We start from the raw sequence: 17,309 nt of genomic DNA, 5'->3' as shown, positions 1-17,309 counted from the left end.
GTGGCTGTTCAGCCCATCAAGTCTGCACAGACTTTCTGAAGAGCATCCCACTCTATCCCCGTAATCCCACATTTACCATGGCTAATCCACCTAGCCTGCCCTTCCCTGGAAACTATGTGATAATTTAGCAAGGCCAATCCACCTAACCTGCATATCTTTGGACTGAGTGAGGAAATTGGAGTTCCTGGGGGAAACCCATGCAGACAGGAGGAGAACATACAGACTTCAAACAGACAGTCACACAAGGCTGGAATTGAACTTGAGTCCTTGGCGCAGTCAGGCAGCAGTGCTAACCATTGTGCTATCCTATTCCTTTCGCCAACATAAAACAGTGTCTTATGTTAACATGTACTTTGCAGTACATGCAACTGCATCACATTGCTATTTGACCATATTATGAAAACACCTGCCTTGCCCATCAAAGCTTGAAGCAGGATTTGCATCTGAAGGTTCTGGCTCAGAGGCAAGGATGCTACCCACTACACCACAAGAATTTTCTCTGTTCTATATTTCAACATGAGAAATAAATGGTAGACTTCAAGGCTATAATTGATTATTGCTGAGCATTGGAAAATGGGACAGAAATATGACTCTCCTCTTGAGCATCGTTAAAAAAATGTAAAAAACATAGCAATAATAAGCCTATTAAAAATTAAAGTTTCAAGGATCTGTTCTTTAGCAGCCAGTTTTTCATACTTGATGTGTTGTGTTGCTTCCATGACAACAGCGACGGTGCCATGTATCTGGTGTTTGCTCTGCTGGATGATATTTTTAAAAGATTGTTGATCTTCATAAGCAAGTAGCACCCACCAGAGTTGCACAGAGAAGGAAGACTGTGACTTCAGTTTGTGTTAGTCAATTGCTGATTGACACCAATGCAGTGATTTTGAAGCTCAAAGCTCCAGCTGACGCCATGTTGTAAAAATGCACAACGGGATAAAGACAAATGTTTAATAGGATCAAAAACTTTTTTCAAGTTCGTTGCTGGGTTTTGCATTTCTACTTGCTGTTGCTGCGATTATAAGTATTTGGTGGTTTCCAGAGTTTGTTAAAGTTGCAGAGGTCTTTGGAGAGTGGCACTTGTGTGAGTGAGTTTGCGTTCCCCTGGTGTACAGTATTACAGGTCAATACAGAAGAAACATTGGTAAGCTGTTAAGAGAGAGAACTGGGATGATGAAATAAGGAAAGGCTGATTATCAGACCATTTCACCCCAGAATATTCAGGAATAATTTCCTGCTGGAACAGTGGATGAGATGTCTTTGCCTGATGAAGAGATTCCGCACTGAAATCTTTCATTTGCTGCAGCCTCACAGCAGCGATGTGAGTATGAACTGGCCATGAACATTTATGTGCCTGGCATCTTCCTGGCCATTGTAGATGATACTTGCAACATCTCCTGGTTAGCCATCTATTGTATGTAAAGACAGCTGAATTAATTCTGTTTTGTCAGAGATTTCGTGGGCTTTCCCATAGTTTTCAGTTTTCACAAAGTGTCTCTGACAGAAACCTAGGTACAGATTGTCTGCATATCCCTTAAACAGAGTGGTAGATGCATGGGAAGTATAAAGAAGAAAGAGAATAAAGGTAGTTTAAACTTTGTTTAGGTAGTTTGATTTTGAAAAGAAATTGCTAAAGCCCAAGGAATGAATTTCACATGGAGCACTGAAACTATTGATTAGAGATTGAACCAAAATAAAGCATGGAAAAGTAGTTTTAAAAATAACTGCATGTTATCATAAACTCTAACAGATGTCACAAAAACTGGTCTTGGAATAATTCAATGTGCATAATTGATTCTAACTAATGTGAAAAAAGAATTAAATTATTTTTCATGGAATTGAACTAATAAGTTAGTTGCTACTTTATTTCTCTTTTATCACATTTGGCATAATCACTTTTTGTCTTTAATTTCCATAATCATACAATTCTTAGAGTTTCCAGGCATTTACACATGTTTCAGTCAGTGTTAAAGTTTATTCACACATATTAACAGTTTATACTTAATGGTCTGATATTCAGATTTGAGATTCATCCACCAAAGTCTCAATGGCACTAACAACAGTCTTTTATAAACTTCTGAGCCCGTAAATAATACATAGTTTTAAGGTAATTGGCAAAAGCCAAAAGAGACTTCAGTTACAGATTCTTCTTTCAATGCATCAGACCATAATGATTTTAATTACACTGTCTAGTGAAATCAGATTCAATAGTAATTTTTAGGAAAAAATAGCTTCATAAAGGAGAATTATAGATTGCTCTGGGCAAAGTGCAAGGGACTGAGGTCAATTTGATAGTTTTATCAAAGAGCTGGTTCAGGCACAATAGAGTGAATGGTCTCGTTTTGTGCCTTTAATATTTTGCAAAAGTAAGGACAAATAGCACTGATTTGCTCAGGTTGTCAGTATTAGATTACCAGGACATGGTATTCTGCAGTTTAAGAAATCCTGATTTACAGAATGGTAGAAAGTGAGAACCTAATGCGGCTTTTAGAAATTTTGTTTCTTTTTTCTTGCAGAAATGATTGGAAACAGTATAAGCTCAGACGACTTTACTTCATTTGGATATGTAGGGAAATTCAGTCTTTTTTCTGGTTTGCAGATTTGCTGTGCATTTTACATGACAAGGTAAGACCAGATAGTGAACCTGAACAATAACATCCTGGTTTGTGTTATGCAGAGTAAAATCTTCCATAATTCTGTCAACATCTTCCAAGAAATATGAGCTGGAATTGTTTTCAGAAATCTCATGTCATGCTAGATTGAGTATTGTATTGTTCCAACTTCAGTAACGAATGGTGTTTTAACAGATTTTTAGCCTTCTATCTTTAATTGTTACAGCAGCATCAAGTTGAAAATGTGAAAATGTTCCTTCGGAATTGCAAAGTGTACTAAAAGTTACTGTTGTTTTGCTTGGATGTAAAACTAAGAAAATGGTTAACACACAAATGAAATAAAAACGAAGAGTCGAATCTTACATTTATTTGGCTGAGTCCAAGTTGCGTCAAAATTTTTGGAGGGCTTTTCACCACTAGACCTTAAGTTTCTTGGCCTATCTTACAAATCTTGCTGAATTAATTATGCACCCTACCCCTATGGTGACTGTCATATCTGATTTCCGCCCCACTTATCACACGGCATTTGCGGAACAAGTCACAACTCAGTGAATATCTTCCAAAACATCCCTTGTGCCACGCAATCTTTGAAAGGCTGCTGTTATCCAGACCAGCATTGGCAATCTGGCATTGCTCCCCACAAACATCATGGCACAGCATTCAAAATGCCATGCTGTCCATGGCAAATAGCCATCATGGCTGGCAGTCCCTTACACATATAACCTCTTCTCTTACCCTAGTCATTGTTGAATCACCAGACTACACACTTTACCTGTCCTTGGCTACATTCCTCTGCACACCAAATAAGTCAATGCTACTCTGTCCCAATATCAATTGGATACCTGCATTTTGGCACTTTCCAGGAGGGAGATATCACATACAGTTATCCAGCAATTCCAAGCACACATGTGAGCTTTTATTTACAGAAATGTCAGTCCAGTTTAGTTTTGGCTAGTTGTAACCCCAATATATTGATAGTAGGAGGTTCAATGACGGCAATGCTATTGAAAGCCAAGGGACAGTGATTAGGTTCTCTCTTGTTGGAGATGGACATTGCTTGGCACTTACATGGCATGAATGCTACTTGCCTGCCCAAGCATGAATATTGTCAGGGTCTTACTGCATTTGGCTGTGGATTGCCACAGTACCTGAGTAGTCACACATGGGGCTGAACATAATGCAAACATCTCCAGTTCTGACCTTATGATGGAGGGAAGGTCTTTGAAGTAGCAGAGTTGTTTGGTCTAGGATATTACACTGAGAAACTCCTGCAGAGCTGTTCTGGAGCTGAGATGACTGACCCCAAATAACTGCAACCACCATACTTTGCCAGGTGTGACTCCAAACAGTGAGAGTTTTTTTTCCCTGATTTCCATTGATCCTGGATCTGTCAGCGCTCATCATACTCTGTCGAATACAGCTTTTGTCAAGGGCAGTCACCTTACCTCACCTCTAGGTCAGGCGCTAAGTGGCCCTGGCAGAGCTTCAATGAGTAGATTATTGCTGAACAAGTGCTGCTTGCTGTCACTGTTGATGATACCTTTCACCACTTTATTAATGATTGACAGTAGACTAATGTAGCGGTTGTTGATTGGTTTAGATTTGACTTGCTGTTTGTGTACAGCACAAACCTGGACAATTTTCTATATAGCTGGGTAGATGCCAGTGTTACAGCTGTACTTGAATAGCTTGGTGAGGAGCATGGTTAGTTCTGGAGCACAAATCTTCAAGACTATTGCCAGAATATTTTAAGCATCCATAGCCTATGTAGTACTCATAATACATAAGTGCACAAAGGGGTCATTCAGCCAATTGAGTCTGCTCTGCAATTCAGTGAGATCATAGCTGATCTGATAATCCTCAATGCTACTTTGCTGCATTTTCCCTGTAACCCTTGATTCCCTTACTGATTAAAAATCTGTCTTAAATATGTTTGTCAACCCAGCCTCGACAACCCTCTGTGATAAAGAATTCCTACCCTGTGAGAGAAGAAATTGCTCTTCATCTTTGTCAAATTGGGTGACCCCTTGCTCATGCCCTCTGGTCCTAGACTCTCCCATAAGGGGAAACAGCCTCTCAGCATTTTCCCTGTACAATCCTGTGAGAATCTTGTATGCTTCAATTCTTCTAAATTCCAATAAGTACAGTTGCAACTTAATCAACCTTTTTCTCATAAGAAAATTCCTGCATACCCAGGATCAGCCTAGTAAACTTTCGTGCCTCCAATGCCAGTATATCTTTCCCTAGGTTAAGGGTCCAAAACTGTTCACAATATACTGTGGTCTAACTAGTGCCTTGTGTAATTTTAGCAAAACCTTGTTACTTTTTCTGACACATTCCCTTTGAAGTAAAAGCTAATATTTCATGACAAAGTGAATAACAAGGGTCTTTTCCCTGGGGTGAGGGAGTTCAAAACCGGGAGGCCTTTATTTATGGTGAGAGGAGAAAGATTTAAAAGGACATGAGGGCGGCTTTCTTTTACAGAGAGTGGTTTATATGTGTAATGAACTGCCAAAGGAAGTGGTGGATGCAGGTACGGTTATAATGTTTAAAAGACATTTGGATAAGTTGATGATTAGGAAAAGTTCAGAGGGATATGAACCAAGTGCAGGCAGGGGGTGCTGGTTTAGTTTGGAATCATAGTTGATGTGGACTGGTTGGACTAAAGGATCTGTTTGACTCTATGACATTTGTCTTCCCTACCACGTGCTGAACTTGGACGCTAGCTTTTTGTGGTTCATGAATGAGGAATCCCAAATCCCTCTGCTCTGTAACTTTCAGCAGTCTTTTATCATTTTGAATAATATTCAGCTCCACTGTTTCTCCTGCCAAAGTGCAGAACCTCATATTTACCCACATTATGTTCCATCTGTCACGTTTTTTTCCAAATCACTTAAACTGCAAATATCCCCCTGCAGACTCTGCCGCATTCTGACCGTAAGACCATAAGAAATAGGAACAGGAGTAAGCTGTTTGGCCCCCTGAGCCTGCTCGGCCATTCAATAGGATCGCAGCTGATCTGAAATTCATAGAATCATGGCATCCCTCCAGTATGGAAGCAGGCCATTTGGCCCATTGAGTCCACATCGTCTCTCCAAAGGCCATCCCACCCAGACCCTGCCCCTGTAACCTTGCATTTCCCATGGCTAATCCACCTATCCCCTATTTAGCATGGCCAATCCACTAGCCTGCACATCTGTGGTACTGTGGGAGGAAACCAGAGTACCCTGAGGAGACCCAGGCAGACACTGGGAAAATGTTCGGACTCCAAACAGACAAACATCCATAACCATCCCAAGGGTGGAATCAAACCAAGGTCCTTTGTGCTGTGAGGCAGCAGTGCCAACAACTGAACCACCTTGCTGCCCATGTCCACGTATCCACTTTCCTGCCCTTTCCCCGTAATGCTTGATTCCCCTATTGATCAAGAATCTATCTATCTTTCTCAGCCTTAGATACATTCAAGAACTCTACCTCCACTGCTCTATTTAATAAGGGGTTCCAAAACTTCTCATCCTGAAAGAATAATTTCCCCGTTATCTCAGTCTTAAATTGGTGCCCCTTTATTTTGAGAGTATGCCCATTGGTCCTAGACTCTCCCATGAGGTGAAACATCCTCTCAGCATTTACTATGCCAAGCCTGTTAAGCATCCTATATGTTTCAATGTCATTATCTGTCATTCTTCTCAACTCCAGTGATTAGAATCCCAAGCTGTTTAGCCTTTGCTCATAAGATTATCCCTCCATATCAGGGATTATCCTAACCCTAACCCTAACCCTAACCTTATCGCAAGTGCACCTTCTCTGAACTACCTCCAATAAAATGATATCTTAAATAAGAGGATCAAAACTGCACAAAGTACTTGAGATGTGGCCTCACCACCACCTTATACAGACTTCCCTACTCTTATGCTCAAATCCGCTTGAAGTAAGAACCAATGTTCCATTAGCCTTCATTATTATCGGCTGTATCTGTGTGCTAGCTTTATATGTTTCGTGCACAAGTAGTCCAAGTTCCTTTTGTGTTGCATCTGTCTGCAGTTTTTCTCTATTTTAATAATATTCTGTTCTTTTGTTCTCTCTTCCAAAATGAACAACATCACATTTTCCCATATTATAATCCATTTGCCAACTTATTTAACTAATATCTCTCTGCAACCACACACCAACGCCCCCCCCCCAATCCCATTTCTGTCTTTCTTTCAGTTATTCAATCCTCTGATCGTGGTACTACCTCCAACATGGGGTCTTATAAAGTAGTCTAACATGCGGTACCTTATCAAACCACTTCTGAAAATCCAAATATATTACATCCACTGCTTTCCTTTTATCAAGTCTTGTTGTTACCTCCTCAAAGAATTCTACTAAGCTTGTCAGGCATGATTTCCCCTTCATGAAGCCATGCTGACTCTGCTTGATCACATATTTTCCAAACTCTTTGCTAGTGCATCCTTTTATCATAGACTGTAACATTTTCCCAAGGACAGGTGCTAAACTAACAAGGCTGCAGTTCCTTCTTCTTTGATCTTTCGCTTTTCGAACAAGTGTTATGCCAGCAGCTTTCCATCCTCTGGCAGGTTTTCCAGAATCTAAAGATTCTTGGAAAATTACTAGCAGTGCATGCAATATTGTTATAGCTACTTCCTTTAATAGCGTGGAAGCATCCCACCAGGTCCAGAAGACCAATTAGTCTTTAGCCCCATAGCACTTCTTTTCTAGTGATAGTTATTATATTTATTTCCTCTCCCCCTTTATGCTCCTTGATTATTTAGTAATTTTAGAATGTCATTAGTGTGTTCTAATCTGAAGACTGATGCATAATGTTTGTTCAACTTCTCTGCATTTCCTTGTCCATTCTTATTCCCCCTGCCTTGATCTCTAAGCAGCCAATGTTCACTTCGGTGCTTCTCTGTGTTTTTATATATTTAATAAAGCTCTTGCTGTCCATCTTCAGTTGAGATGGAAGTGACTTGCACAACTTTTGGTACCAGTGCAGGTGAAGTAAAGCTGATGACGCATCTCTAGTAAGCGAGTAGGCAGTGCAGAGGCCATGTGGGGTTAGTAATTGGGGATTTGAGATGGGTGAGTGAGAGTAAGGGAAGATGCTGCATGCTATAGTGAGTGGCAGACCATGAGAATTGGTGGGAGTCCTGCACAGTAACAGATTTTAAGTGCATGTGAAGTAGCAGAGAAAAGTAACAGAATGTGATAGTACTTACCCTGGTAGAGCAGAAAAGGTCAGAAAAGGACTTTGATACACTGCAGGGTGTTTCTTCAGACTTTGGAAACCTTGCTGATTTGGGTGGAAACTTCAGATGAAGCTGACGGTCTGGTGTTGTGGCCTCCTTTGCTGGCCCTGGAGGAGGAGGCTAGCTGTCCTCTGCACCACCCTGTCCACCTCCAAATTCCTGTCCACAAAATGTTTGGCGTGTCGCCAACTTCTCTTCTCAATTACGTCTGGGACATGTTACTCAAAATAGGGCAGTTCTGGACTGTCTGGCTTTGTCTGGATGCACAGCTCCCATGTAACTATGATGCCAATGCCAGGAATCCCAGGATGTCCCAACAATCACAAGTACTTCTGCCAACAGTGAGTGGGAGAAAAGGACCAAGGAGAGTTATGCATGCATAGTTAATGAGGTGACTCTGGGATGATAATATGAGAAAACCTACTAGACTTTAGGGAGAAAAACCCTCGATGAAACTCGCCAAAACTGACTTTGTTGATATCCTGTAAGCTATAGCCCTAAATGCTTATACCTGACTGGAAGATTAGTTGTGCCTTTTTAACTTGAGATATCAAGATGAGGCATAAGTGGTCTGAATGTGATATGCAAAATTCAAAAATTGAGAGAAGTCAATATAACTCAGCTAGTAGTGATGAAGTTATCTCCACTTGGCTTAGTGAGTCGGAAAAAGGGATAGAAAATTAGGATTTATAGTGATGCATTTTTGAAAAGAATCCCAAACAAGCATAATGCTTTAAAATGGATTAAATAGAGAGAATGCTGGAGAAACTCAGCAGATCTGACAGCATCTGTGAAGAGAGAAACATTGTTAACATTTTGAGTCCAGTATGAGTCTTTTTCAGAACCCTTCAGAAGTATTTTGCTGTTATTATTTAGAAATGGATTCTAATTTTAGCATATTTAAGATATAGGGAGGAAGCAAAAAAGTTGTAGGATGTGATATTTACAATTTATTGAAGTGACGAGAAAGAAGTTGAGGCAAACTGCACACAATGACAATGATCAAGCTAAAAGAAATTATTGCAGAATTTGGTGAATTTGACACTGTCAATTCAATTTCTCAGAATTATAACCCACAGTATAATGTATTCAGTTAGTCACAAAGGATATCGGACACATTCTTTCTGCAATAAATCCTTCATAGGCATTATACATTTCCTTGCAAAATATTAAGTCAACAATTCAAAGTTCTTATGGTGATTGTGCTTTCCCATAGTGCTGTAAATAGATTACTATTCTGTTATAATCTGGAGAGATTCCTGCCCTTTTGTCTGTGCTGTATGACTTAAGTTTTTGAAGTTAGTTAACTAATCCTGTCCCATTTGCTGGGTAAAGTGCTGGGCTTTTCAGTTCTGTCATCTTAAATGATTTTCACTGGTCAATTTTTCCAATTTCAGCTTTGGCAGGAGAACCGACCAGACTACTTAAACATTCAGTTGTATCTCAGTCAAACAAACGGAATACAGGTAATTTAAAGTTGCTTGTATTCCAAATTGATTCCCTCATTTACACATACGTTGTTCCAATCACACTCAATGCATCAATTCACAACTTTCTCTTTAGTCAAAAAGCAATTGAAATCCTCCTCCTTTTTGTTTTAAAATCAGCTAGAATCACATGCCATTTAATATCTATATCCCGTCCATTATCTGTAACTAGAATGGATTTTCTTAAATCATTATTAGAAAGGATCAACAACAATAAATCCTAATATAAAAATTAAAATTGCTGGAGAATCTCAGAAGCCTGGCAGCATCTCTGAATAAAAAGCAGCGTTAATGTTGCAAATCCAGCGATCCATCTTCAGAACCTGCTGAATTTCTCCAGCAATTGCTGATTTTGTTTCAGATTTCCAGCATCCACAGTTCTTTGTTTTACAATAAGTCCTAATATGTTGTTTAAAAAGAAATTCAATTTTACAGTATTTAAAACACAATGAAAATAATCAAAGTAACAATCTGTTGACACTGAGAAAAGCAATAAGCAAAAGTGTCCAAGGAGATGATAAACCTTTTTGTCATTAAGATTAAAAAATTAAGAGTTGTCACGTAAGAACCATGCAAGAGTAGGAAATTTGACTCCTCCAACTTGCTTTTCTATTCAGTAAGATCATGACTGATCAATATGGCCCTAATTCTCCCTTGTCAATCAAAAATCCATTTGAATCAGCTTTGAATATGTTCAATGATTCATCTTCAGTGTTTACTGAGGGACAGAATTCAACAGAGAAGTAACTCTCAGAAGAAATATGTTGTTGTTTCTAGCTTAAATATTGAAATATCTTTTTTTAATTTAAAAAATATCAGTTGAGAGGGATGTGATTGGTGATTGGATTAGAATAATGTGCTTTTGTTGCTGGAATGGACATAAATTCAGACTTGGCTAATAAAAGTACTCCTCTCTGGTGACTAATCCAATCCCTAAAAGATGAGGGCCTATTGCACCAATGTCCCAGAGTTCAGCAGTAAGTAAATGGTTTCACTTAAGAAACTATAATGGTAATCAACGTGAACACGAACAATGAAATTCATGCATAAGTGCCTTTCTCAGAATAAAGATAAGTCTGTGATTGTTAGAAATCTGAAATAAAGCAAGAAAATGATAGCTTGTACAAGAAGCCTGACAGCATCAGAAAGAGAAAGTCAAGTTAACTTTGGAGCGATCACCCTTTTTTGACACTCAAGGTATGAACTGCATCTTATCGCTTCTCTGTAAGTGTCCTGAGAAGGTGCTGATGGGTAAATATTTAGGATCAGACTCTTCAACAGAATTGATTTTTAGTCTACCCGTAAACATTCACCTATCTTTTCTCTTTGAGATACTGACTCATCGAATGCGCGTTTCCATCATATAGTGTTTTGAGTTTTCTCCTATACTATAAAGAAATGCTGGAGTAGAAATGGGCCATCTATGTCCTAAAGTCCATTGATCAGATTATGCTAATCCATAACTCAATTTCTCAACATCTTCCATATTAAGCTCCCTCACAATCTCGTATGTTTCAACTCTAATGAATAAAGGCCTAACCTGTTTAGCTGTTCTCGATAAGCCAATCACTTCATCACAGGAAGAATCTCTTTTATATAGTCTCTTTTGAACTTGGACATCTTTTTTACATTTAGGAACAGAAGTATTTGTTACTCTAGATTCAGGCTTACCAATAACCTGTACAATAGTGATAAGATTTTTAAACTCCAACCCCACAGCAATGAAAACCAAATGTATATTTCCTTTCTTAACTCCTTGATGCACCTGCATACTTACTCGTTTCTGTTTACATTGTTTTGGTTTTCTCCTGTAGAATTTAAATGGAGAAAAATATCAAGCTCTGAATTCGAGGCTTATTATTGGAAAACCTCGTTTGAAACTTCTGTTTGGAGAAATAGCCAAGTGCAATAGACAGTGAGTAAATGTTTAGTTTCTAATGTTGCAAGAAATTGAAAACAGAAAAGTGGGCTTTGTGTCACTGTGTTACTATGAGCACTGTCACAGACCTCATGGTATTACTTATAGTCAGATGCTCGCTTCAATCTTGAACAAAGTCAAGTACATAGTAATGGGAACACTAAGATAATTACATTTAGTCTTTGACATGGAAACATTTTCTGTGATCCCTGGAAGCTGTTCGTGAGCTGGATTTTACAATGGCAAAACATGATGCTGAATAAGACTAATAAAGATTCAGGCTTGATGTTTGCTCTCCCATCAGGTGGGGAGAATAGGGAGAAGCCCCAGTTTCATGAACCTGACTAGCAAAAAAGTAGCCCTGATCTTTGAGTTTCAGTTGGATGGGGAATGATGAGATAAAATGAGAATTAGAGTAGATGACCCAGAAACAGTGACAGGCCCAGTGTGAGTTCAGCACTCAACTGGCTACGAAAAGCAACCTACAGAAAGGTAGGAATTAAATGGTTATATGTCTGTGCTATGGAGATGATATAACCAAGCAATATAACTTGGTGAGTGTAAACTGTGTGAATGTTGTCGCAGAGTTGTCTAGTTACTGACTTGGAACCCTTTTGGTCAAACTGATGCACTTGGTAACATCCTGTACCTGATCAAAGCCAACTAATTGTGCAAAAGCTATGCCTCTGTATAGTATCAAATGAACTGTGAAGTTAACATACTGCCCAAATGAGCAAACGTGGCATTGGTTACTGTCTTGATATTCCAGATAATTTTCCCCTTGAGCCTTGTAAAAAGCCAAAGTTTAGGGCTTGGCAACCTTTACATGTATTGACATGACAATGGAGTGAGTAGAGTATTGACCGTGCTATTACTGGGCCAACCAACTTATGTCAGTGACCATTTAACAGCTTAATCTTGTTACTGGTTATAATGAGCTATGATCTCCAAGATCAGTACAGCCTTGCCACAGAAGAATATCTAATTAATCTTCTTTACCTACAACTCTTTTTTTCTTGGTGTGTTACTTCTGTTTTCTGGCTAGGGTCCCCCTATAATAGCCTCTGATTGGTCACATCCATTTTGTCTCTTACTCAGCACAGCAAAATGCACCCTTCCTGCCATCTGGGTGCTTGAGTTAGTAGAACAATAATGCTCAGCCATGTCTAGTAGCTTCACCCTTCCTACTTCCTTAGGTTAAAGCCAGAGACTTGCTAATGAATTTTTTGCAATTTCTGCAGCAGTTATAGTAACTTTTGAGCAATTTTCAAGGGGCCTCTGCACTTTCCCCAAAGAGTAGCCTACATAATCAGACAATTTGGCAAAGGTTAGACCTGCTTCTACCAGATCTAGTTTGTACATATTGTGTTTCCCACTCCTAGTTGTCAAAAATCAGACATTACTGAAGACAGCTGTTGTTTATGTGCAAAACTTGAATGTGCAAAGCTTGACCTGCTTCATCCCCACATGTTCATCAAGTCTCCACTACTCTGAAGAGCATCCCACCTAGACCCACCTCACCCCATAACCCCACAGAGGTTGTACCCCATGGCTACCTATCTTGCACATCACTGGACACTACGGAAAAATTTAGCGTGGTCCATCTAACTAACCTGAACATCTTTGGACTGTGGGAGGAAACTGGAGCACCCAGAGGAAACCCACATAGATAGAGGGAGAACATGCAAACTGCACAAAGACAGTTACCCAGGGCTGGAATTGAATCGGGGTTCTTGGTGCTGTGAGACAGCAGCACTAACCACTCTTTCACTGTGCCATTAAGCTGTAACCTGACCACTGTAGAATTTGGTCATTGCTTTGTCTTGCACCTTTTTGGATGTGTAGTTTAGTGTTCTATTGGCTATTTTTATTGCTGTTGGCTCTTGGCTGAACCTGTTTATTATACGTTCGCTACAACTTCTATGTTACTTCGAATTGTATCTTTAGCTACTTCAACAGTAGCCATGAAATATGTATCTAAGCAGATTTTCCTTTCCATATACAAAGCATCATCTTTGTTAAATTTATTCTGTTACTGTTCGTCCCAAACATTTCTTTTAGTTTGTTCTATAGTTCTGGGCTGCACATTCATTTTTTTCCTCTAAATTTAATATCAACTAATATACATTGAGTTGCAAAGTTCAGGTTATTACAAGCAAGAGATTGTAGTGGTCACAGTCAGAATCCTGGGCAACTCCACTCTGTATTTGTCCATTACTCTACCACTCATGCACCCATTTATTTTCTATCTATCAACTAGTCTCTTATGCCATAATCATGTTTTGTCTGAAGGCATTGACCTTAAAGTTCCACATGAAATGCCATTAATTATCTAGTGCTTTTTAGAAGTTGAAATACAGATCATCGTAAGGTTGACCAGCTGATTCGGGTTGTTTCTTCTGCAAAGTAATCAAAGAAGTTGGCCAAACAGGGCCTTTTTGTTCTAAAACTTCATTGACTACTATTCATGCCTACCTTGATTGCTTTGGCTGATGTGTAGAAAATCCTCAAGTTTGCTTACAATTCATTACACTAAGGTTCTTGAATAGATTTGTAGCTCGGGTTGTGGATGCTGTGGCTGGTTCACTCCACTATGAATCCAATATGTGGATGACACTTTCGTCATTATCAAATGGACCAAACTAGAGGAGACACACCAACTAATAAACAACATTCTCACTGGCATCAAATTCACCAGGGAAGAGGAAAAGAACAAACAGCTCCCATTCCTGGACGTCATGGTAGAACGCAGCGACAACCGGGAATTCCTGACGAAGGTACACAGAAAGGCCACACACACTGACCAAGTACTGAATTTCCACAGTAACCACCCCAACACCCACAAACAAAGTTGCATGAAAACACTATTTAAATGAGCGACAAGACACTGTAGCAACTTGGAACTACATCAAAAAGAAGAGGAGTACCTCCACCAAGTATTTAAGGACTACGGATACCTGAACAACTGGATCCAACGATGCCTATCACACAAACAACAACGGAAGGTACTACACGCCCTAACACACTCATCATGCTACTATACATCAAGAACATATCCGGACTGACCACAAGACTCCTACGACCATTGGGTATCAGAGGAGTACACAAACCACGTCAACCCTACGCCAACTGCAAACTCGAACCAAAGACCCCTTATCCAATATGAACAGAACCAACATAATATACAAAATTCCATGCAAGGACTGCGACAAACATTACACTGTACAGACAGGAAGAAAATTGGCCACAAGAGCACATGAACACCAATTAGCAACAAAAAGACACGACCAATACTCACTCATCTCTATTCACATGGATAAGGAGAACCACTAGTTTGATTGGGACAACACCAGGATCCTCAGACAGACCAAACAGAGGGAAGCACGGGAATTCCTAGAGGCCTGGTTCTCCACCAAGAAGGCCATCAACAAACACATAGAACTAGATCCTATATAAACTCCACTGTGAAGGAAAACCGGAAATGAGATAACCAAATTGAACAGACGCCAAAGTTTAAATACCAGGTAGGAAAACGCAACGGCACTTCATTGGAGGCTGCACTAATGATGTTACCCAACAGTGTAATGAAACATCTGTGAACCAGCTCAGCGAGCAAACCAACCACGGAATTCATTACACTATTTTTCATGGAATTGTTGTACACTTGACGGGGTTGTCCTTGCTCATTTCTTATTTGTAAATGTCCTTTTGAAAATGGACATCATGATGACCTATTTCAATATTCTAGTACCTTCTGCAGCATTGTCATAACAGTTATTAATGGCTTAAAAAAAAGTCTATCTTTTGGATTTTATTTGTATTTAAAGCTCTCTGTTCATCTAGAGTGTCATGTAATTTATATTAAACGTTTGAATTATGTCATTGTACTTTTTGTTTTTGGAGTCTGTAATTGGCCTTGTAGAAGATCACCCTAATTTTTATTCCTGAACTAATTCTGAATTCTGTTGACAGTTTTAAAAGTTCTTAATGGGTTTTTAGCTGCGTTCATCATATTTTTCTTCATGCCCTGAACCAACTGCACAAAGGCCAGTATCCTGTCACCAAGTTACCCTTTATTTACATGTACATAGTACATGGACTCTGACCAGCCAGCTCAGAGCCAGTCCGTAGACTGAGGAAACCTTCTGACACTCCTGTTTGTATCTGTCAGCCTGGGCTCCCTGATGGGTCCTAGTTAACAACCCCAATCAAAGATATCAAAGTCAATGACATCCAACTGGCCCTCGCTCCAATCACCACATTTCCCCACTCTCTTCCCCCAAGTACAGGAATATAGGCCTGTTCTTTTTTTTGTCGCTTCTCCTGGGACATTTTTGCCCCAGGTATGGTTCCTCTGATCTTTACTCAGACATGGGTGGCACGGTGGCTCAGTGGTTAGCACTGCTGCCTTACAGCACCAGGGACCTGGGTTCGATTCCACCCTTGAGCGACTGTCTGTGTGGAATTTGCACATTCTGCCCGTGTCTGCATGGGTTTCCTCCGAGTACTCTGATTTCCTTTCACAGTCCAAAGATGTGCAGGCTAGGTGGATTGGCCATGCTAAGTTGCCCCTAGTGTTCAGGGATGTGTAGATTAGGTGGTTTATAGGGGGGTGGGCCTGGGTGCGATACTCGGAGGGTCAGTGTGGACTTGGGCCCATGAAGGGCCTGTTTCCACACTGTAGGGATTCTATGAAATTATGTGAAATTACTGGACCATAGCCTGTCTCTTGTGCCCAGAGCATTTGGGGAGAGTTTCCACCTGTTCAAGTGGTAATAGTATCAAGGGTGCATTCATCTTGGACTCGTGAGGTTTCTTCGACACTAGACAAAGGAGTTGAACCCATGGTTTCTTTGTGGCTGTTCTGAGGGGACAGGTATGTTTTGCTCCTTCTCTGTTTGCAGGATAGCAACTTTCAGGTGATCCACATGTTTGTTTGGACAGGTAGGGCAGTCCTGAACTTTGTATGTCACGGGACCTGACCTTACATCAAACTTGCCTCATACCCATGCAGGGCCATTTCATGGCTTCAACACCAAACTTCATCCCCTGAAGTAAACTGCCTCTCTCGCTTAAAGGAGGCATATAGCCAGCGTTGGCGTTCTTCTGCTATTTCACCCTCTCCTCCAACCCAGGCCTGAGAATATCAGGTTTAGCCTGTTGCAGAAAATTCTCCCCATCAACAACTCTACTGGAGCTATGCCTGTGGTTGCAGAACAGGTGATCCTATAACCAAACAGGAACAGGGACAGTTTGGTATCAAGTGATACGTAATTGACTCATTAAAGATCACCCTAATTGTTTTTCCTAAACTGTTTCTGAATTCAGTATCAAGCTGTTTTATTTAGCCAGCCATCAACATTTGGACTAGTGTGGATCTGTCCGAATGTGTTGAATGCCATTTGTCTTTAGAAAATACTCACAACCCTGCTGGTAAATGACGTTCCACTGCAAACGATGCTCACAGCTTTTCAGTCGTCATCCCTGAGTTTGCCGAATGAACTCTATGCATGTCCAACCACTTTGAATGGGCATCCACAATGATAGAACATTGAGCCCAAGAAAGGACTGGCATACTCGACGTGTAACCAAGTCCACTGTTTACCCAGCCATTCCCATGAATTTGGAGGTATCTTTTGTCCTAGTTGGCACTCTGGGCACTGCCCTACCAACACAGCTATGTTGGCATCCAGTCCTGGCCACCAGACATACCTTTTGCCAGCATCTTCATCTTGTAAACCCCTGGATGACCCTGATGGAGTTCAACCAGTTTCTGGTGGCGACCTTTACTCGGATCAATCACTCTTGCTCCCCATAATAATATGCTGTCCTCTACAGTGATTTGCTCTTGCTGGGTCCAGAAAGGTTTCAATTCTGGTTGTGATGGCCCTTTTATTTCACCCATCACTTGTAATTGTACACATTTTCTAAGGACAGTGCCTGTTTGAAGTCCAATTGGACTTCAGCTAGAGGGCACTTTTGCATGGTTACATAAATAATCCCACATACCAAATGGTCTCTCAGCATCTCATTCACGGTTATC

General features: G+C 40.3%; 1 protein-coding gene across 5 annotated transcripts in view; it reads left to right on the top strand.

Annotated features, from left to right (window-relative positions):
• LOC109915161 (NADPH oxidase 4) overlaps positions 1 to 17,309 on the top strand; it is a 177,469-nt gene that overhangs the window by 158,213 nt on the left and 1,947 nt on the right. For all 5 annotated transcript variants that reach the window (XM_048598336.1, XM_048598335.1, XM_048598334.1 and 2 more), the window contains 3 exons: positions 2,517 to 2,625; positions 9,259 to 9,327; positions 11,163 to 11,263. In XM_048598336.1, coding sequence (XP_048454293.1) covers positions 2,517 to 2,625; positions 9,259 to 9,327; positions 11,163 to 11,263 — 279 coding nt within the window. The remainder of the gene's footprint in view (positions 1 to 2,516; positions 2,626 to 9,258; positions 9,328 to 11,162; positions 11,264 to 17,309) is intronic.

This window comes from Rhincodon typus, chromosome 6 (genome assembly GCF_021869965.1).
Source record: "Rhincodon typus isolate 14 chromosome 6, sRhiTyp1.1, whole genome shotgun sequence".
NCBI classification, from domain to species: Eukaryota; Metazoa; Chordata; class Chondrichthyes; order Orectolobiformes; family Rhincodontidae; genus Rhincodon; species Rhincodon typus.
Note: the sequence above shows the minus strand (reverse complement) of the source record. Positions and strands in the feature narration are given on the sequence as shown.